The sequence below is a fragment of the Euwallacea fornicatus genome, chromosome 18 (genome assembly GCF_040115645.1).
Source record: "Euwallacea fornicatus isolate EFF26 chromosome 18, ASM4011564v1, whole genome shotgun sequence".
In the NCBI taxonomy this organism is placed as follows: domain Eukaryota; kingdom Metazoa; phylum Arthropoda; class Insecta; order Coleoptera; family Curculionidae; genus Euwallacea; species Euwallacea fornicatus.
This window is the reverse complement of record NC_089558.1, coordinates 2201871-2225261: the sequence shown is the minus strand read 5'-3', so window position 1 is coordinate 2225261 and position 23391 is coordinate 2201871. Positions and strand designations below refer to the sequence as shown.

Here is a 23391-nt window from a genome sequence, read left to right as displayed (position 1 = left end):
AAAAATATTCGTTAACTAATCTTTTTGTACTTCTCCGTAAATCCTCAAACTCGTATTTGCGAAATATCCCTTTAAATACAGTTCTTGTATACTTAGAGAAAATTCCTAGTAATTTACATATACTACATACAGTAGGTCAAAAAAGTATTCATACACCCAGGCAAATGACGTTTATTTAAATTTTTTTCTTAACTTAATAACAATTGAGATAAAAAAATAATTAATCCACACAAATAAGGCACTGTTACACTGATTTCTAAAAAAATGATCGAAAAACTGTTTCTTTGTACAAGAAAATCAAAGGAAAATGTCTTCAGGCATGCCCAAAAAAGTGTTCATACACTACCGAAAATGAACATTTGTAACTTTAAACACCAATACAATGAAATTGTCAATATTTTGTGGGATAACCCTTAACATCAATCACAGCTTGCAAACGACGATTCATTGATTTCACCAAATTACAAGGAATACTTTCAGGTATTTTGGACCATTCGTTTAAAATAATATTTTTTAGTTGTTCTTTACTTGAAATTTCCATTTTCCTAATCTGCCTTTCCAAATGTTCCCATAAATGCTCAATAGGATTGAGATCGGGAGATTGGGGAGGTGTTTTTAATAAATGAGGAATGTTATATAGCAACCATTCCTGAACTAATTTCGATGAATGCTTCGGATCATTGTCTTGCTGGAAGTAGAATCTTTCAGCTAGTCCAAGCTTTTCAGCACTGTTTTTTAAATTGGCCTCCAAAATATCTTTATACATGAATCTATCCATGTTTCCTTCAATAAAAGCCAAATTATCCACACCATTTGCTGCCATACATCCCCAGATCATTATGTTTCCACCGCCATGTTTAACTGTCGCTTTCAAATTGCACTTCTTCAATCTTTCACCAGGTTTTCTCCATACCATCTTGGCACCATCTGATCCGAATATGTTGAATTTACTCTCATCAGAGAATATCACTTGTTTCCAAAACTCCATTGGCTTATTAATATGTTCTAAAGCGAACGCAACTCTTTTCTTTCTATTCACTTTATTTATCCACGGCTTTTTGGCTGCTCTTCTCCCATGGAATCCCATTCTCCTTATGTGATACCTAATAGTTTCAGGATGGATTTGTTGTCCAGTGGTCTCTTCTAGTTGTGAAGCGAGGTATGGTGCGCTTACACTGGGATTCTTTTTAGTTTGATGGAGAATGTAGTTCTCATTTCGTTGAGTTATTTTTTTTGGCCTTCCACAACGTCTTAAATTTGCCACCGACCCAGTTGATTTATATTTTTGTATAATGTACTGAATAGTAGGATAGCTTATTCCAACAGATTTTCCTATTTTTCTATAAGATTTTCCTTCCTGATGATATTTGATTATTAACTTTTTGATATCTTCACTAATTTCTTTTCCTCTTCGGCCCATAGTTATTATTTTTAAATCCACTTTGCACTAACTTGGTTTAAAATGAACTAGTAAATACTTATCGCAAATAAATGGAATTTATATATAAGAAACTTAATAAAAAAAGGACCAGAATGATTGTGTATGAATACTTTTTTGGGCATACCTGAAGACATTCTCCTTTGATTTTCTTGTACAAAGAAACAGTTTTTTGATAATTTTTTTTTAGAAATCAGTGTAATAGTGCCTTATTCGTGTGGATTAATTATTTTTTATCTCAATTGTTTTTAAGTTAAGAGTTTTAAGTCAAAAGTTTTTAAGAAAAAAATGTAAATAAACGTCATTTGCCTGGGTGTATGAATACTTTTTTGACCTACTGTATATAATTGTTATGACGTTTAAAGTTAAAGTAAAATGTTTAAAGGCGGTTTCAATAATTTTTTCCTTGCTCGCAAATCTAGGTTCGACTCATTTGCACAGCGGAGTTGCTTGTACAACTCCTCGGCATATTGAACAATGAAACACACATCATAATATCGAAAAAACAGAGCTTTATTTAAAAAAAAAGAAAAGTAGCAAAAATCTTAATATTCTACGTTATAAATTCAAGCTTAAGTCCTCTTATAGTTACGAACATATTTCACTCCCTTGGAATTAGTGGAGGTCTAAATAATTAAAAACAACGTCAAAAAGAACTTTTACAATGAGCGATGTAACTTACCGAGGTAAGCCCACTATCAGTGACCTTCAGTACTTTCTCTTCAGATAAAGACCCATCTTCAGTCAATTTAGTTTTGAAGTTAATGGTGTCTCCATTGATGGTAGCAGTGGTCTGGAACGAAAGATAACTATAACATTGAAACGCAATGGATAAATTTGAACTACCTTGACGTTGTGTCCCAATGAGAGGGTGTGCTGGACTTCCTTTCCCAATTCAAAAGTAACTTCGTTGGTTCCATATGACGCAGTAACGGAAACCCCAGGTACAACTTTAATTGTAACTGGGACCTTTACTGCTGCCTGTTTTTGAGCGACTTCATCAGAAAGACCTTTAGAGAAATAAGTTTATATGAAATGATATTTAAATTTAAACGTTGGCTTACCAAGAGACTTTAAATATTCCAAATAATTCTCATCAGAGACAAACTCATAAGTTCCATCTAATTGAACCATTTTGAAGGTGTGTTATTAACTGTTACAGAAGGCAATACACTGTACCTGGAGCAACTTCAAGCGAGGTTTTTATATGTGTTAGTTATCGCAAAATTATTTTCATGTTATTGGTGTAAACACTAATTTTTATCAGTTGTTTGACTTGTACCTAGAAACTCTTAGGTCATAAAGTGGTATCAAAGGTGCGTAAGTGGCTTAAGTGGCTCATTTAGAGAGGTTTAATTATATAAGAAGGATTTGTCTGGCAATTTACTTTCCTTATACATAGATCTGATTAAAAAAAAATCTATTAAAGGATATTCAAGGTTTTTCAAAAATTGAAGTATATGTATAGATTAGTCACATATGTATAAGCGTTTTATGTAATTGTTCTGGCTACACTAATTCAAAAAATTTGAAAACTTCGAAAAATCTGCGTATTCTCTCTCTTTTTCTGGCCATCAGTCGTCGGAGAGCGAGTTGGAGACTTAAAAGCCGAGACCGCAAAAGAAACCCTAAGAGACAAAGATACATTTCTGAAGTACTAAGGGACGTGTCCAATAAATGCTTCTGTCCTAGGCGTACAGTTCTCTTTCTCGACTGTAGGCCAAAAATTCGATTAAGTTTTTATCACCAAATTTTCCAATTTTCTCTTGTAGGAACTGAATATTAAAATCGGTAGCTATTGGTAATTACACCTGTTTCGGATGCATAGAAGCAGTACCGGGCTTATGTGGTAAGGTAATTTGCAATGTATCTAAAAACTTAAATATCAAAATTGAAACTGACTACTTGGCATGGGTTGTGTGAATAAATGACCATTCCTCATTCGCGTTGCAGTAATGCCACAACGTATCTTATATGACCTTTTTCTTTTAGAAAAACTGAGTGTTAACTGAATCACTTCTCCACGCATTCGACTCAGAGCATGAAGTGGTAGGTTGTGAATGTAATTTGACTTCAGTAAAAAGCGAAATTGTATAGAATTTACTTGATTGATTCATTGATTACCTATCACTCACCGACATTACATGCACATGTAATAAATGCAAGGCGTGTAATTTAAAAATACATCGTAACGACCCTGAATTTTGAAATGAGGAATTCATATAGTACACTTTTCGCTAAAAATAAGTACCGCGCAAAATGGTACTTATATAGGTGACAACATAATCAGTACCGGTCTTATTGGGAAGGAATTGGGCGAGGTTCGGCGACGACTCAGGGCGGCGGTTTTGCTTGGGGGGTAGGGGACAGCGGTTGGAGGTTTAGCCCAATGCGCCAGACTTGATAAGGCCGGCCCTGTGTAGAACCAATGGGTTAAATAAGTTTTCCCATTAATCATTAACTGTGCAGCATTGAGTGTATTTGATTTTCCAAATGGCTGAGTGTGATAGTTACAACTAAATAAATATATTTTTGAGTGCTTTAATTATTATATAAACAGACTTCTAAGTTGTGCAAATTCGAATTTTTGGGGGAGTTGCATATATGCTCTTCTGGTTTTTCCTTAGATTTAAGAAGTTTCAAATTGACAACTATGCCTAAGAAGTCATGCAACAGCAGCTTTGGAAGTAATCATACGATTATTAACAAAGGTTCAATATCCATAGGTCATTACTAATTTCATAAGTGTTCACAGAAAGATAAGTATTATTTGAGAATGCGACACGTAAACGTGTGCTAATATGTTCACTCTAATCTCTCGTCCATATCCCTACACTGATAAGTTCAGTTATGTTATAATTAAATAGGCACTTATTGCAATTTATTAGATATTAGCCAGGTACTGTGGAAATGTAATGATCGAGATTTTATTTTAGAACAAGGTGAAGTGCACTGCCTGATTCAGTATTTGGATGTATCTCAAGGCAGTTTACTATAGACGAAAATAAGATGGAAGAAAATGAGTAATAATGTAAATAACAAATTACAAGAATTTGCAGTTTAAGGCTTAAGTTTTGTCCTCGTATTTTTCATGCGATTAGAGGGAGTCCAACCAGATATACGCGCAAAACTTCAATTTACATACTTTTATTTTATTACACAATTTTTATTAGGTACACAAAAAATTTACAATTAATAATAATAATAAATGTATTGATAGTAGTTTTATCATAACTGTGACTAATTCTTTTTTTATTGATCTAACAACTTTAGGGAGAATGTTGTTGTAATCATAGAAATGCGCAGCTTCCTATTGAATCAAGCATAGTCTCATGCCATTCTTTAACAATGTTACTCCTTAATAAAATTGTCCTCTATTGTTCCTTATTTTAAGAAAAATTGTACGCAATAAAGGAAGTTATGACAAATAAATAATAATATCATTAATAATGGCAACATTACTGTATCTTCTATATAATTTTAGAAAAAGACAAGGACATGATATTGCTACAACACGTTAAATAGTTTGATATGTAAACACCAAACACTAATCTCTATTTTAGGTTATTGTGGGTTCTGCTTAAAACAGTTAGAGCCTCTACAGCTCAGGCTCTGACAGTTTTAATTAAAACTTTTAGAAGATATATTAACATTTAGATTAATCATTATTATAGCCTCTAGGAACTAGTTAATGTTACACGAAGTATCCAATTCTAGTAAATTGTAACAGATTATGGAATATTTTATTGATACATTTTAGCGATAGTTATTATTTTTGTAATACTGTACAGTCTCAGTTATCATCCTCATTTACAGCCATTCCCACTCGCTCTTCAAATACTGAAAATAAATACATAAAAATTTAAGTTTATTTTAAAAGCAAACGGATTTCCAGATAAAAACTATAAATCGTACAGGGTGTATCAGTGAGAACTTTGCGTCCGGACGATTTTGAATTACCATCAAAATATTAGAAATTATAAATACCGCTACACATCTATTATGTTTTCGACGGGGGGTGGGGGAGGGGGGCAGTTTGCTTTAATGCAGATTCGCCAAAGCAATCCCCTTCGCTGGGGTGAGTTCAAATTTAGAATATTAAATGGCGCTACACGTCCAGTGACACCTCATTTGAAAGGGTTTTTAATCCTGATTGCGAGTATGCACATTTTTTCCTATTTTAGATAGGCCAAGTGACGCAAAATTTCCAAAGTTTTGCGTCACCTAGCTTTTCTCTTTTAAAATAATTCGTCTTAGAACTTTTTTTTTTACCTTCATTTTTATGGTTTATCATTAGGAATGGTACACTTTTTTATGTCAATAAACAATTCTTTAATTTTTTTTTCTTAAACAAAGAAATCGAGGTTTATTTCGATGATGTGGTCTGGTGCCATTTTAGGATTCAGAGCAAAATCATGAATCTCCAAACGATACCAAAAATTGATCGTAAAAGAATAGTGACTTTAACGGAAGATCGGTCTAGCTGAACGTCTGGGCGTTTCTCAAAACGACGTCTCCCGTATATGGAATAGCTACTTATAAACTAACACCGAGCAAGATAGATCCAGAAGTGGCCATAGGCGTATTACTAACCAAAGACAGAATCGCTGTTCATACTTATTAATTCAGCGAAATCACTATGGCAATACCAGAGCTTCGAAGGAAAGTTAAATATGCACTTGGAGTTGTTACTTCTTGTTCCATGACGAATCATTCATACTAGTTGGTGCAGTCGTCGATCAATAAGAATTCGTCGGCTTCAATATCAACACAGACTTCATCGATTGCTGTGGGCTGAACAGCACATGCTCTTATGGGAAGGATTCTGGAATTTTATTCTTTTTTCTGGTGAGGTCAGCATTTAGCTGGTAAATAATAGCCACGGAATTCGCGTTTTGAGAAGGTCAACAAGAGCTGCTCAATACGCCCATGCTCGCCACGTGCCTCCTTTTGCTGCAAGAAGTGCCATGTTTTGAATTGGTATAACCTTCGGCGGGGGCACCGACTGAATCCATGTCTAAAAGACCATGACAGGCGATAAATACATTAGGAACATCCTACCTCCACGTATTAGACTATGGCGAAGGATGTTGATGATAGATTTTTCTTCACGGATGACGATGCGCGTCTTTATCGTAAGATATCAACCTTAAAACTGACGGAATCAACCGTTTAGATTGGCTTGCTTTGTCGCCTGACATGGACCACATAGAGCATTCTTAGGATATTTTTCCTAGAGCTGTGGATTCTTGAAGAAGTCCTTCCAGAACCATCCAGTGGCTGGTTATTGCACCACATAATAAAATATCCGAGGATTAAGGTAATGCATAAAATTTCAAACTTTGTACATTGAACTATAGTGAAGATACATTGAAAATAACTGTAATTTTTCGAAATTTTCGCTGAAATTTAATTAGTTCTTAATAAATCTGGGGAAAAGGGCAGCGGTCGATGCAAAATTGATAAATTGAAAGTGGGAAGATTTTGCACATAGCCCCCTTAAAACCCATTGTAATTTGTTCAACCTGCATCGACTTCGAACTTTGTGAATGATCATGGTTTGCTCTTTGACGGGCGATTTAAAATTGAAAAAGAATTATGTGCTGAAAATGAGAATTAAAAACCCTTTCGAAAGGGATGCGACTCGACCATTAGTGCCATCTGAGACTTTAAAATTAAATGCACCTTCGCGAAGGGGGCTGTTTCGGGGAATCCCCGGCATTTAACGTTGGAATGTCCTCTCCTCCACGACAACATAATCGATGTGTCACGACAATTTCTATTATTTTGATCGTAAGTTAGTCATTCGGGAGCAAAGTTTTCAGTGGTAAACTCTGTGTTAGTAAAACGTTCGAGGTGCAAAATTGAACTTTCATCCCTATGGGCAATGACTTACTTGCTCGCATACACTCACGCACATAGCTAACGAAAAAAATAAATAAATAATACAAAGTAATCACTATTTAACTGCAGTTGTCGGGGATAAATTAAAACATATTTACAAAATTACAAATTCAAACTAAGTCGGCGGTTGAATCCAGGAGAAAATGCATTTGGTACAGTGCATTTTTGACGGTAATAAGTAACCAGGGCCCTGTAGGATGCTTAAATGCTCTTTTTCAATACTGCGCGTTACAAAAGGAGCTTGAAAATTAAGCAGGAGCAGAATGTTCAGTGCGCAAGGGGAGTCGGTGTTCTTGGTAAAACAGTGGCGGGGAATGGCAACTGACATACTGAAACTGCTGTGGGGGATCTTGACTGGGACCAAGATGAATTGGGGATCAATTGAAGGTCTGCGCCTGCTTAATCTTGACTAGCACATAACTAAATAACGTAAATTAAATCACAGCGAAACCGTTGGCGCGCAACATTTAGTACTTCATACAAAATTGGGGGAAATTATTTGCATTTCCTTGACCTGCGCCGGAACCTGCGCATACGCTGGTCCCACTCGTCACGCCATTCGATGACGATAGAGCGTTGCGTCACTCCCAGGCTTCCGGTCACTATTCCTCCTGGAGAATCGTCCTTCTCGCGGCCCAAGAAAAGGTAAGACCTGAAGGAAAGAGGAAAGTCATGTTATTTCATGTTCAAAAATTCTTTCCGCGCATTTTATAAATGTAGGCTTCATTCATTCGCGAATTACAAATCAGCATTTACAGGTTCAAACAAAATGGCTCGGTAATTCCTTGTAATTTATTCATTTCAACAACACCAGCCGACGTGAAATGCGCACAGATTTACATAAATTAAAATGTCCTCTTTGCCATAGAGAGCTGTATTGAGGAAAATGACAGCTCTTTTATTGATATTAATCGCGTCAATTAATCTAGTAAATTGGCCTCTTTGGAATTTTCGTTTTATTAAGTCTTGGAAATCATGGGCTAAAGTTCATAACTGGGCCAAAGTATTCTCCATTAAGTGGATGGTTTTACAAGGGTTCATCAAGGATTTGAATGCGGGAAATTGGTGAGCGGCTGCGGGTTGGAGAACAGGTTTTTAGAAGGTTTAATTATACGCTAGCTTACCTATTTGACTTAATTTTCGGACATTTACAATTCAGATCGGCCATCGGAACCAACATGGGCATCGTTCCCTTCCGGATGCGCGAATCTCTGGACTTCTTGTAGATGTTTTCCACGTTGATCATGAATCGCGCCCATCCCTTCGTGTGCTCGTCATTGTTGTCGATTTGTGATAGCACCTTGGCCATTATCGCTGGAAAGCACCGTACTTAGACGATTCATCAAGCAATCAGATGGCTACGTGTTCTGGAAAGCGTCTCTCCCCGCGTTTAAACTTTATTCCAAGTAATTTAACTGCATCGTTTCCGAATCACCGGCTGTGTAAAATACTTGGAAGCCTCTTCATATATTTAATCAAAAAACAAATACACCTTCCCGACCATTCGGGAAATTAAATATTTATTTTCGAGTCTGGAAAATTGCAATTATTAAATAGGTGGAGATGAGAGTTGGGCGCCATGGATCGCCGCCCAAGTTGTAGTAATTATAAACCGTGACTTCAAAAGATGTTATCGAAATGTGTATTAAAAATGTAAATTTCCAGTTTTCTGGAAGTTTTCTGGACGTCCCGTGTCTGGACATTCTACACATAAACAAATTCCATTTCACGTAAACATTTAAGGCTATTAGGTACGGCATTTAGGGGTGAGGCACGACACGTATCTCTGACTTTGTAAATGCAATTAATTTGAATATTAACATTTCACTCTCATGTTTTAATGAAAAATTAAAGATGAAAAGCACGCGAAACGGTATTTAACCCCTGGCTGTTAAATCGGGAACAAAGCGCTCCTGCTGCAATATAATAGTTTTATGCTGAATTAATTTTATTAAACAAACAGGAGGATTTTCAAAGACCGAAGAGAAATTTCATTATTCGTGAATTAGTTAACGAGCTGAGCGGATTTTATTGCTGTTTTTCTAAATTGAAAAAAATATTTATCATGAAATATGCGCACTTACCGTAATCTCGTTTGCAGTATTTGTTCAAGTTCAACCTTTTGGTGGCGGCTTTGCATTTCCCACAGTGATCTGGAAATGGCGAAAAGGAAATTAACGTTAAATTTAATTTTGGACACGATTCTGGCGCTCTTGAATCCGAAATTAGAGATCGAACGAGATATTTCGGAAAAATTGTCTTGCGTTCCAGCTTGTGTCTGTTCAGTTAGTAATCTAAAAGTTATCTGAAAACATATAAGTTGCAGCCTCAACGTCAGTTTAAAACTCTACCTCAATAAATCGCTCTTATCGTTCCTGGGCAGGCCAACCCCTCTGCGAGCACCCGGAAAATTGATTATAGTTTCATATCTTTATTCGCAATTTTTCTTTAAAATTATTACATTATTATAGAGCTCTCAATTTGCAGCTTTTGTGTTTAGTTCCTGACGAAATTATATTACCTCGGCGTGAAAAAGGAGCTTAAATATTCAGCAGGAGCAGGATGTTCATTGCTTATGTGCGCAAGGTGAATTAGTGCTCTTAACAATATGGCGATGGGAAATTTGTAAGACAATAGAAGTATTGAAACTGCTGTGGTTAATCTTGACTGGGACCGAGCTAAATTGGAATTCAGAATCATTAGACTCAGAATCATTGGAACAGAACCATCTAATTCAATTAAAGCTCTAAATTGAGTTACGGTTTATGGAGGGAATGAGCAAAGAAATAAAACTGTCTCGCCGGTAAGCAAGAACCGTTTGTTTTGGGAAATCTCTTTATTTGCTAAAGCTGGAGGGATCCAGAGTTTTTCCAAGGGAACAGTCACTTTTATTAAGTTAACCAACGGAGCTCGTCAGTCTGCTTTAAATATAAATCTCATTTAGAATGATGTATTGCGGGTTCATGTATCTGCATGGACTTGATCGTTATTATTTTCAACTTAGATTAACTTTTAATGTTCAACTCTAAGTACAAACGAGACCCGAAAGAAAATTGGAAACAACAGTTCAATCGACAGGAAAATCCCCTCTCTGAGTAAAAAAATCCGTTTCCGCCATGCTTAGATTGGAAAACTTATTGAAATTACTCAACGATGGAGGGATCTCGCGGATCGCTGGTTCCTCCGCTGATTTGCCTCCGGCCCCGGCGAACATCTTTGATATAATTAACTCGGAGGAGGGTATTTGTTTGTGAGGGGAGAATTATTCCGCAACCCCAACTTGTTAGGGCGTAAACAGCTTCAGTCCGGATTTATTAAAAATAAAGCGCAAATGATGGGCTCAATTTGCCTGCCCGGTGTTCCTTTTAAGTTCGCAATGTGTTTGCACGATATTTGATGAGAGAAAATCGCAGGGGTTTATCAGTAGATGAGCCTTGAAGGGTTGGTGAAATGTTACTTACATGAAATGTGTGAGCGAGTGAGAGATTATTTAAATAGAACATCCTGTCTATTGGCAAATTCACTGAAAAACATTTTAATTTTCTTTAAAACGATGTATCGCGTATTGAACGTGAAAAGTTCAGTATCTCGCCAGGTCAGTGGCGTATATGTATAAGAAGTCAGGTATTGTGATGAAGTAAAGTAAATAGGCTATCCAACGTTGTTATGCAAAGATCAGCTGTTTTCTTTTTTGTTCAATTTAGGAAAACGCCAGTTAAAGAAAAACGATACTTTTTCTGCTTATTATTGCATACCTGTGCATTCACCATTGTCAAGAATCACATGATTTGTTTATGCTATTTGGGAATAGCACTTCTTTGGTCCAACTCTCGGAAAAAGTGTTGATGTAGACTGTACCTTCCTTCATAGGGGTACGTTCGGATCCCTTTTGCCCTCTCCAAGTTTTTTATGGTGCCCCTTTACTCATTTTACGATCATTTTACGCCAAAAATTGCCATTTCTGTCCAATTTAGAAGAGAAGATAAGTCTGAAGTGTAAGTAATAAATTTCAGCATAAAGTTCCTGATAGGACGAACATGAAGTCGTATTAATATGACGTTTCTGACCTTTTTGATTGTTCTGCTTTTTTGGTGGTTTTCATTGCAAATTTTAACTATTTCCTGCGTTTTACAAAAACTGTTTCTGCTGAAACCTGCATCGTTAATCTTGGAAAACCTGAAGCAATTTGCACCGAATTTGCGATTTAGCTCTTAATCAAGGTCAGTAATATTGTGACAGCAACCAATAAACCTGAATCACAACCAATAAGTCTCTTCAAATTTGAACACGCAAAGCAGGGCCAATTCTACATTGAAACAAGAAGAATAAAATATCGACTTAATCATAAACTTTTCCTCAGGCCTGGCTGCATTTATTACACTGCGGGAAACTTTCCTTGCGATTCTTTCTACGTAATTGGTCATGTATAATGTATGTCTCCGGGCTAAAACTTTTTAATGAGGTCGTGCCATCTAACAGGGCGCAGCGAACTAAAGACTTACCGCCATTGGCAGGTGCGTCGGGGTCTTCTTCTGGATAGCCGTCATCGTCTTCTTCGGTCGCCATCATTTGAACCACGGGGATTTCTAAAATCGTCTTCGGTATCGTTCCGTACAGATAAAATCGCTAAACTTACTTATGCAGGGCGCAATGTGTGACCTGCTCTGCTGATATCCCTTCGCGCATCTATTGCAGTTAATTCCCACAACTCCGTCCTTGCACGGACATTGTCCAGTAGCTTGATTACAGGTCTTCCCCGAAGCTCCAATGGGGTGGCAATCGCAGGCTGTAACAAGTTGAAATTGTTATTTGAGCTGGTCGACAAAGCCGAGAACCCTAAATCACAACTAGGAGATAAACTGAAAGATAAACAAGGCGATAAACCAACAGAGTGTTGAGCGTGTCGTAATGTGTCGTGAAATATAGGGCCGTTTATCCGCTATTTGCGCAGTAATTCACGCCGCTAGGGCCAGACTAAGTTCCTCGGAAATGAGTAAATATTAATAAGAAAATGTTAATACGCTCCCCGGGTGTTGGGTGACGAGCACAAAATGCCATTTAATTTATTTACGAGGTCGTAAATTAGCCTTTTTTCTATACTTGGGGGAAATGAGGAGATTTCCTGGCGGCAAACGCGCTATCTTTGCCCTGGGGGGTAGCCAGCTTCGCCAGGCTTTAACGCGGCTAGACTAGAACAAAGCGCTTATCTTAGTGATATTAGAATTTCAGGTGTAACAGTGTTTTTCACGCAATGAACCGGTTCTAGAGCTTTTGGGCAAATGTAACCTTTTTATACAGTAGCGGACTGGGGGGGGGGGGGGGATGTCCACTAGGGCTTGATTAAAAATATCGCCAAGGCGTCATATTTACTAGTGCCGGTCCTGACTCAAGACAAAAAATTCTTCAATGGACTTATCGAGTAATTTAGGCAAAATAATTTTTTACGGAACTTTATACGCTTAATGGAGGACCTTCCAAAAATTCACCATCTGAGTATTTCGGGTAACCGATAAGTCGTAAAAACTTTAATTATCGGACAAAATGAAATTGATTTAGCAATTTTGCTCTAAAAGTGAGAACTGAACCAAATATTTAGAAATTCCGGGTACCGTAAAAAGTCCCATCGTTTTTTTTTTTTAGTTTCACGCTTACATACCTCCAAGTTCTATACCATTACGATAAACAAACCGGGTTCATTTAGGATTAATAGATGTTTGTTTTGTTAGCAAACAAGAACATTCAAACTTAAACCAGTTGATATTCTGAGCCTGAAGGCAAATGACTGCGACGATCATCCCAGAGGCCCACAATCTTTCAGTTTTATTTTACGAGCATTAACTAAGCTTAGAAGCCATAAAGGCAGCAGGTAAACTGCGCCAGGTGTTTGACGAGGATGCCCTCTCAGATCGAAAGGAGTAATTTTGGTTTCCGAAATTTCGTAACGAGGATGATTGCCTCACGGGCGAACCTCGAAGTGGAAGACTGGAAGTTGTCGATGAAGGCGCCTTGACCGAAAACATTGAGGTTTATCCGCACCAAACTTGTGAAGAAATGGTCACATAGCTGGGTGTTTCTGGTAAAACCATCGGCAGCCAATTACATCACATTAGTTAGAAAAAAAAGCTGGATAAGGGGGTTTGTTACAAACTGACCGACCACGATCGGTTGAATCGCTTGTCCATCGTGTCCTCTCTTTTATCTAGACTAAATAACGAACCATTTTTTGATCGGATCATCGCACATGATGAAAAATGGGATTTGTATGTTAGCACAAGACGGTCTTACCAATGGCTCTCCAAAAATGACCCTACAAAAATATTTCCGAAGAAGGATTTACACCCAAAGAACGTTGTGCTGTTTTGCTAACTGATTTTTAGAATTTCAAAGATATTGCTCATCTTCAGCTCCTTGATCTAGGCGAAACAACTACAGCAGATTCGTAGGTATACATCTACAGGGCGATTCGCGACGCAGCCGGCACAAAAGAGGTGCATGTAGAGGACTTCAAAACATGTCGATTTTTTATATGAAGATTTTTCCGATGACTTCGATTGTGGAGATGTCGACTTCAGAAAGTAAATAAAAAATTTGAAAAAATCCTGTATTGCAAGAAAGCTTTAACCTGCAATAATCAAGTTTGGGAAATGTTTTCGTTTCATTTACGCCTTTATTTGCTAAAAAACTGAAGTGGCTGAAAGCTCGATAAGGAGTGGATTAGGGGTGGTTCACCCTTAAAATTATATGGTTTTTTTAACCCTAATCTAACTAACAACTATGATCCAATGATACGGTAGTAAACTTAATTTTATATCTTGTTGTATTCTTGTGCATTTTTCCGAGAAATCGTTCGTTATGAAGAAAAAATATTGCGATTTGGTGTTGCAATCAATCAATTAGGGCGAAAAGAGCTTCAGCCTGCCCTTGTCAATCGAAAAAGCCCGTTACTCCTTTAACGTAATGCCAGTCCTCATGTGGCAGAAGTAACACTGGAAAAACTGTTAACGACGGACTGGGAAACTATACCTCACCCCCCATATTCTCCTGATTTGTCCCCTTCTGACTATCACCGGTTTAAAACGCCGAACAACAGTACCAAAGGCGAAAGGTTCTCGAATCGTAACAACTTGCAAATGGCTCCGAAACATTTTTTCTAATCCAAAGCAGCTGATTTTTACAAAAACGAATTTTAGGCCTTGAATTGCGTTGAGAAAAGGTTTCGTAGGGCGAATGCGTTGATCTCGATTAATAAATAATATTTAAAATATTCGTTTGCTCTATTCTTTCCTCGCAACGAAAAAAAAAAAAATACGACAAGACGGCGGCCCGGGGCGCGATCGAAAATTTCCCTCGGAGCGGCAGACTCGCCAATGCCGGCCCTGTGTTTATATCGAATATACAAGCGACATGTGTAAATATCCAGATCTAAATACGTCCTCATTTGACCCTCATCTCCAAACTCATAATGGGAATTTATGAGCATTTTTATTCGCATCGGACCCATTCGTTTGGGTGTTGGATGATTGCAAATTATGGACCGGTATTGAAAATTAAATTGAAGGCCTCTGATGTATTAGCGAGAATGTTATCATACGCACAAGCACTTGCAAATGGGCAGTTGAAATGCAAGAGAAAGCTTCAATGCGGCACGGAAGACTTTAATTTCGACTCCAAATAGGCGGAGGGAATGCTCAAAAGTTATGTCATATATGGTTAGAGCTGACTCTAGAAATTTTATTCCCGCGTCTATGTGATATTACCGTTGGAATTGCTTTTTATGTGTCTAGAGACCGAGTTTATTGGAAATTTTCGAAAGATGCGTCGCCGGGGTTGGCATTTATGTGCTTCAAATTAAATTTTTACTAAGTCGCAAAACGCGCCTGCACTCGGAAAAAACTACAAAACCGATTTGCTTCGAACAACCATTACGCGGGTTATATTTCATTCATTCAACCAACTTACAATAAAATCTTCATTTCCATTCATCTCGGGCCATAAGTCGTACCAGTGGGTGTTCGCACTTTAGCACGACTAGTAAGGAATAAATCAGCTTTCCAATGACTTTACGGATTATTTATCTTTGCATAGAGCTTTCAGAAATTGGTTCAGCAATATTTATAGCCATCAACCATTGTTGCTGAGGCCTAATTGGAAACGATTTTGGTACCGTTAAGCCCGATGCATCTTCGGCCAAGTTTACTCTGTGATTGTTCTGAAGGGCGCAAATTGCGCTATTTCGCCGAATGCACAGAGCATTCATGAACATTCGCGATACGAGGATGGTCCCAGAAGTACCCGACTTGATGTGCAGGGAGTTTTTTTTTTTTTTTTTGTTGAGCCTACCATTGCCGTCTTCGGAACGGTGAGAGCTACAGCTTCGATTATATTAAACAAAAGGGGCCCTTGCGGAGCCGATTGGGGAGACCGCTACAAGGTTGCCTCAGTTTCGGTAGTTCCCTAGGTATTTGGAAAAATATGAAACTGCCTAAAAAATTCAATCCCTTATATTTTGTAAACTGTTTGTGACGGAGAAGATGTTAAAATGCAAAGTGTCACAACTGTTTACTTTCTACAAAACATCATATCGAACGTCATTGCACAGCTTTTAATAACTGAGTAATGGTTATCAACTTCATTATTTTAAATACGGATCTGGAATTTTTATTTCGCATTTCGAAAGCTTTTTTTATTCCCGACCGACTCATGTACAATTTGTTTACGTTTATTGACGTTTCGACCCGAATAATTCATCATCAGGCTGTTGTTTATTTACCTCTTTAAACTAGATTGCCTGCTAGGTAACTATAGCAACAACGCTCTAACAAGTTTGACGTTCATTTGTCAAACAAAGTTATTCTTACACTTATTTTCGTTTTTCGTCATTTATTTTAGAGCTAAATCTGTAAAAAAAATAAGTTTCAATAATGCTACTCAATATGACGAAAAAATGGATATATTAGTTGTGTATCTGCGAAGTTCTGGTAATGCTAAAAATGCTTTGGAACAGTATCAGAACTTGTACCCAAAGAGAAGATCTCCGACGTCAAAAACCTTCGCGAAATTGGAAAGATTCTTACCTGAGTGCAGTTCTTTTCCTAAACCAAGAAAACCTAAATAAAAAATGGTCTGATGATGAATTATTCTGGTTGAAACGTTAATAAATGTAAACAAATTACACATAGGTCCGTCAGGAATAAAACGCGCTTTCGTAACATTAAATAAAAACTCCAGGTCCGTATTTAAAATAATGAAGTCTATAACGATTACTTAGTGATTAAAAGCTGTGCAATGACGTTTGGCATTGCGTTTTGTCGAGAGCAAAAAGTTGTGAAACTTTGTAATAAAAAAAAATTTTCTGTCACAATCAGTTTACGAAATACGAGAGATTGAAGTTTTGGCCAATTTTCATATTTTTCCAAATATCTAGGAAACAACTGAAAATCTGGCAACCTTGTAGCAGTTTCCTTAACCAACTCTACAAGGGGTCGTTTTTGTCTCATTCAACCGAAGTTGTAACTCTGACCGTTTCGAAGATAGCAATGGTAGAAACACCAAAAAAGACACCCTGTATATATGGCGATTTTTTTGTTGAAAATTTGCCTATATTACAAACCTTAGAACCTTAGAAAGCTTTTGCCTAAAGATTGATTGTGTTACGTCGATTTATGTGTGTTTTGAAGTTGTTTCTAGAGAACGCTTTTAAAGATTTTATGGACATGGAAAAAACGGGATGTCGACACGTGATTAAAAATTTTCATTTAAAAGGTCTTAGTCCATTAAACATTAAATCGTAGTTAGATTCTACGCTGAGGGAATCTGGTGCTTCATTAACGACTGTAAAATATTGCGTGGCAGGGTTGAAACGCGATCGTACCAGCTGCCAAGACGAACTCCACAGTGGTCAGCTCAATGTCGCTCCAGATCTGACCACTCCAGAAATTGTGCTGAAATACCACAAAACTGCATTGGAAGATAGCCCGCTGGATATCCGCGAGTTGGCAAACATGAGAGGCATTCCAAAAAATACTGTACATTGTATTTTGACGGAATAATTAATTATGAGACAGCTGTGCTCAAGATGAGCAAAAACAGCGCCGTCAGGATGTTTCAAGGGAGAATTTGGCAAAGTTTCGCAGCAATAAAGCCGAGTTTTTACGTAAATTCGTAATCATGGATGACATATATGCTCATCATTTAACACTTGAGACGAAAGAGCAGTCAAAACGATGAAGGAGAGTATTGAGATCCACGTGGGATAATTTGTGTTCTCTATCTCCCTAAAGGAAACACAATAAACGGAGAATATTATACAAGTTTAATTTAGCGTTTGAGCGAAGAATAAAAAAAAAAGCGACTACGTTTGGCGAAAGGGAAAGACAACAAACTCCTCCATCATCGCGATGACCAAAGTCAATCAACTTGGTTTCTGACGTTTACCTCGTCCACCTTATTCGCCAGATTTAGCCTCCTCGGACTATTTTCTACCTCCAAACTTGAAAAAATTGACTCGGTGCAAGGAGATTTTCTGATAATGAAAAGGTGCGGTGCGCAGTGAATGCCCATTTTGAAACATTCAAAGCTTCTCACTATGGACGGGATACAGAAGCTGTGGGACGGCAATGGGAAAAATGGGTCAATCTCAAAGGAGACTCAGTTGAGAAATAATGCAATATTGTATAATTTTTTAAAAAGGTTTTCGGTCGGTTACTTCTGGGATTGTCCTCGTATTATGCATTGTACGTGATGTGGTGACAACATCAGAACGTGCTTAAACCGTAGCAGCTGCGTTCGCCTTATTATTGTTTACGTTTTAAAATCTACCACTTGTTAAATATGTGGTGTAAGTGTAGATTTAGCAGAATTCCAAATATTCTCTACGGCAGCAATGGCCGAGCGGGAAAGGCACTCGCGAAGGCATTACAATAAAATCTCAAGTAAATAAATTCGTATAAATCAAACGTCGTAGTGCATTATGTTTGCCTTGTAGTAATTTATCACGTAATATATTTTGTAATATTTTACCATTTGCCTCACCTCTCGCCTACGACCGTCTGCTACAATGTGCTCAATCCTTGAGAAAAAAGAGAAAATTATAAGATCTCCCTTCCTCAATTTGTCTAGTTGTGTAGAAAGCCATTTCTCTGAACCATACGGCAAAGGAAATAAAAATCCATTGCCTTTGAGAGGATAATAATAATGATCAAATATTGACGTAAAAGGAAGCTTATGTAAATATGAATCGATTTGAGGGCCCTTAAGGCTAACAAGGCTATAGAATATTGCGTTCGCATGGTGTAAGGGTTTTGTTCTAAAAAAAAAAAAAAAACCATAAAGGAAATGCATATATTCAGGTCATGAATATTCGTAAAGAGAAGATTCCCTTTGAATTATCAGAGTATTACTTTACAGATTCAGGCTCACAAAATTCAAAATAAACTGTGGTGAAAGAAACGTTGGTACGTTTAAGGAACCAACTAATTAACACAGGTTTGTTTGCATAATCATGGAATTGCAGGCAAAATTTACGTGTATGTGAACCTTTAGAGGAGTCTAAATGATTCGTCCCTAATGAAAGAGATGTTGGCACGTTTAAGGAGCCACTCATTTTTGTACCGCCGTCGATTTGCAGACGGAATGAACGTCTATGTGCTCCTTTCGAGAAATCCAAATGATACGAATCCGGCGTAAAGGTGTTTGAGGAACCACTCAATAAGCGCATACATCTTGTGTAAAAGTGCCAAATTTATTGACGGCACTCCTGGAACTGCAGGCGAAATGCACGTGTATGCGACGCTTTAGAGAAATCCAAATGGTACGTCTCTGGTTAAAGAGATGTTGGTGCATTTAAGGAGCTACTTAATAAACATAGAGCTTTTGTACGGCGCATAAGTGTGTCACCCTGTGAGATGGGACAAACGATCTTGCTGACCGCCCCCTGCCTCGGAAGTGACGACAGAGGCGTTCGTTGATAGATTGGGCCGTGAAGGGGCACACGACTCGCGGATTAGTTTAGAAGCCCAGGTGTGGGCGAAACAACAACCAGAGCTTGTAGTATTCAATTCTGAGTGATGAATTTTTCCTAGAACCGCACTTTAGGTTTTGAGAATCGCTGCGCCACTGAGCCCCTTGGGCAAAGATTGGGATTTTGATTTGGCCGCTTCATAGTGCATCTGAATAACAAACCAGCGCTCGTAAATAACAAACGAAAACATTTCCCTATTTCCTCTTGCCATATTTGGTGGGTAAAAGCTCTCAAATGAAAATAGCCAATTCGAGAAAGGGGCCAAAAATGAAGTAGCTCCCAGGCTGCAGCCAACAACAAATAATAAGGGGCCACGACTTGAAGCGATATAAAACTGGGCAACCCGCCCATGAAAATATGAATTTATATTTGCTACGGGCAGTAAAAATGCCATTTTATTCTTATATGGTTCCTTCAATGGGCGATTTAATTTCAGAAAATGCTAGTGGGGATCTTGACCCTTCTACACTTAGACATGCCCATTTCCTGATACTGAAATCTCGAGAAATTCCTAAATGATCTCTTGTTTACTCTAGCACAACGTCTTTGGACATATCCTTAATGTTCAGTTTACATCGTTCTCGAGCTTCCCAACAATCCCGAGTACGTTTACAAAAGCTAAGGTCGAACTTCAGAAGTTTTCAACTATACGGACCAATTTTAAACCTCCAATTTCAATTGCGACACTCCAAGGAGAAATCGAACTCTGTGTTTTGATAATATTGCCACCAGGAAGACGTTCGTTGGGTTAAATTCAGTTTGCATTGGCAAATGGAATCCGATGAGTTTGACCTGGATAGAATTTAATTTCGAAAGGATTAGACAACGTATAGAAGCAAAAAAGGACGCTTTCAACTAATAAAATCGTCCTTCCGTTCGGTGAATAAATTCATTGAAATACAAGATTCCGGGGGCTTTTTCTACAGGGAGGTCCCTGGAGAATCCAGAAGTTCCCGAATTGAAAGCTTTTACTTTTATTAAAGGATTACGTTGTCACTTTATGAGAAATAATACACTTCGCCCGTAATTTCAATTTAATTTAGTCGCTATACCTTTTTGCTTGCCGGGGGAAGTGGTTTTGCATACTTAATTTATGGATATCTAGATTGTTCTGGAATATGTTATCAATTCAGGACGCTCTTCCAGTTTTTCAGTTTATAAGCAGCAAAACGAACGATCCTCCAATGACTTTTTTAACACTTTTATCTTTTTCTACATCACGATGCCGGTGAAATAAAAGAAACTATTCATTGACGGAAACTTTCCGACCCATAAGACTTGCTTATTCCATCATTATCATCATTCACTTGTTTTCAATCAAACAAATGAAAATGATGGTGACATGACAGTGACATCACAATCATGGAATCACACAATATGACAATGACAATGACATGTGTCAGCATTTGTTTTCGTGACTACTACTTGCGTTTGTTATTTACTTTCGGAAAAGGTCATGGGACATGGTATTTTTATCACTTTTTCTGTATGTAGGCGTACAAATTTCCAAAGATTTGCCTACATACAGATAAAAGAAATGGGTAACAGAATATCTGATGATCGATCCTATTTGGGTCTAGAACTGCAAAGATCGTTCTCGGGGTCTTAGAAAGCTGTTCTCAAGGTAATATGAAGATACGTGAACTCGAGCGTGAAACAAAGATCTATATTAGTGAATCGTTGAGGGGATGGCAGAGAATCTAGAAAAACCTAGAATAAGGAAGGGTACAAGAGTAGAAAATCAATGTATCTGGGAAAGAAATCAGGAGAAGATTTTTAAAGTATCTGGGAGCGATGTTCAACGAAGGTTTGAGATTCTCATGTTACATTCATTATTTAGAAGAGAAAACAGCTAAATTGACACTGCAATATCCAGAATGATGCCAAATTGGTCAGCGTTGAAATTAAAAAAAGTAAAGATTCTGGTTAACGTTTTCAAGTCAGTGATGCTGTGTGCTGCACCAGTATAAGGATAAGTCATCAAATACGACAAATATAAGAAAAAAAAACATAAACAAAGGAGGCATTAATAGTCTGTTCAGCGTGTCTGTATCAACAGAAGGAGCATAGGTTATTGATGGGATTATACCGAATGGCATTTTAATTGCGGAGAAAACCGAAATCCATAATATGGGAAGGAAAGCGAGAAGAGAAGCAAGAGTGCACTCAGCAAGTACTTGGTAGAGAATATGGAGTTTGAAGATGAGGCTAGCAAAATGGACAAGATAATTAATCTCAAGAATGGAAGCGTGGATCAACGGGAAACACAGCGAGGTTGATCACTTTTTGGCGCAACTGTTACCAACATATCGATGCTTTGGACAGTACTTGTACAAAATACTGCACACCCTATGGGACATATTGCAACAGCTATGCTTCAAAGTCCAAGATGGCAAAGTAGCAGAAAGAGAAGCTTAAGAAGGGGATAAATACAGGGAATCACAGAAACATTGGTGCAAATTGGTATGGGGTTAAACATCGTTGAAAAATAATGCGATTAAGCTCATTATATTTTATGCAAAGCTTGTTCCTTTTCGATCTAGAGCGTTAGAACGAAAAATATTTTTGTAAATTATCGATAAATGTTACACTTTGCAAGTTTTTGAGATTAAATTTTGCACAAGGGGGAACATACATAGAGTGGCATTAACTTGCAAGAACATACATAGCGGCAAAGAAGAACTGTGAAATAACATTTAGAAAGGCGTAAACGGGATTAAAAGTAAAAACGAAACTCTTTTCAGGGTGTCGCAAAGTTTTGGCTTAGGGCTTAGAAAGGGTATTGATATTGTTGGCCGACATTTTGAAAATTTACTTTAGTCTGATTGTATTATTCTTTTCAGCATTTAAGTATTGAAGTTAAGTTAGGTAAAGTTTCGTTGAATTTAAATTAATAAAATTAAAAAAAAATTGAATAACGAATGAATTTATAATACTTCTATGATTGGTTTTTCACATATCATAGAAATGCATTTTTTCCATAAAATTTTACGAACGGAGCTGTTTTAATAATTTATTCTCGGCGAACATATGGCAAATGTGCTGGAAAGTATACTTGCAAATATTTCGAAAATCGTTAGAGATACGCACTTTTCTCATGCATACATTTTCTTTGCAAAAAGGTCTACTCTTTCCAAATTCATTTAAAAAAATTAAGCTACAAGGTTCACTTAAAAAGTTATGTCAGTTCTTCCGTATACTTGTACTAGGTACGTGGCGCCACCTATACGTTAGTTAAAAATAGACATCTTAATTAGATAGATTCGTCTTACCCAAAAACATCCTTGCGCGAAATTTCATCTAAAAAAATTGCCAAATGTAAGGTTTATCGATATATTACCAATTTTTTTTTTGTTTTAAATTCCTGTAAATCGCATAGGAGCAAGTGTTATGTAAGATGTATTGAGTTTAATCGCATTATTTTTCAACGCTGCTTGCCAGTCAATTTTTCTGGGACACCCTGGCGGAATTGCTCCAGAACGCGGATACATAGACGAGGGCCAGCAGCTATATTTGGGAGGTTATAATTGAGAAGGGCAGTGTTAAGGTTCCTTCGATAAATGGATCCATGAAAAAACGAATATGGTTTGCAAAAATGGATTGTACTAGTTTTCGCTTATTTGTAACAAAACGACCTAAATACTAATCGAGAGTTAGCAGTGATGGGTGTTTTGTAATTTAAATTTACTGTACAAGTTGCATTATGAGAAATGGAGATAATAATGAGAGAGAGAGAGAGAGAGAGAGAGAGAGAGAGAGAGAAAGAGAGACAGAGAGAGAGAAAGAGAGAGTACTTCGTTCGGTCATTAAATACTAAAAACTGAGGATGTCAATGCAGTGGCTCACTCCTATGCGGAGAAGCCATCCTAGGCTAGCTTTGAGCTTAAGATTGTAAAAAAACAACCTTCGGATGAGTACTATAACGCTGACTTAATTGGTTTATCGCAGGCGTGGCGAATTACAGATCACGGTAATAATCCAGTTTCAAAACCTCCATGGAAAAGTAGTGTAATACCCCGCCATAAAAGAC

General features: G+C 37.4%; 2 protein-coding genes across 2 annotated transcripts in view; both read right to left on the bottom strand.

The window, feature by feature from the left end:
• Positions 1–1930: 1930 nt before the first annotated feature.
• LOC136344912 (fatty acid-binding protein 1-like) lies at positions 1931–2659 on the bottom strand. Its single transcript, XM_066292807.1, has 4 exons — positions 2503–2659; positions 2285–2448; positions 2121–2231; positions 1931–2064 (listed from the first exon to the last, which is right to left on the bottom strand). Exons 1-4 carry the CDS (start codon positions 2570–2572, stop codon positions 2011–2013), a joined length of 399 nt encoding a protein of 132 aa, XP_066148904.1. The 5' UTR covers positions 2573–2659; the 3' UTR covers positions 1931–2010.
• Positions 2660–4569: 1910 nt separating this feature from the next.
• Positions 4570–23391, bottom strand: part of NetA (Netrin-A) — a 106834-nt gene continuing 88012 nt past the window's right edge. Inside the window, exons 3-7 of the mRNA XM_066292796.1 lie at positions 11979–12128; positions 11845–11928; positions 9427–9495; positions 8467–8656; positions 4570–7994 (exon numbers count right to left, since the gene is read on the bottom strand). Of these exons, the coding sequence (XP_066148893.1) occupies positions 7838–7994; positions 8467–8656; positions 9427–9495; positions 11845–11928; positions 11979–12128 (650 nt within the window). The 3' untranslated portion in view covers positions 4570–7837. The remainder of the gene's footprint in view (positions 7995–8466; positions 8657–9426; positions 9496–11844; positions 11929–11978; positions 12129–23391) is intronic.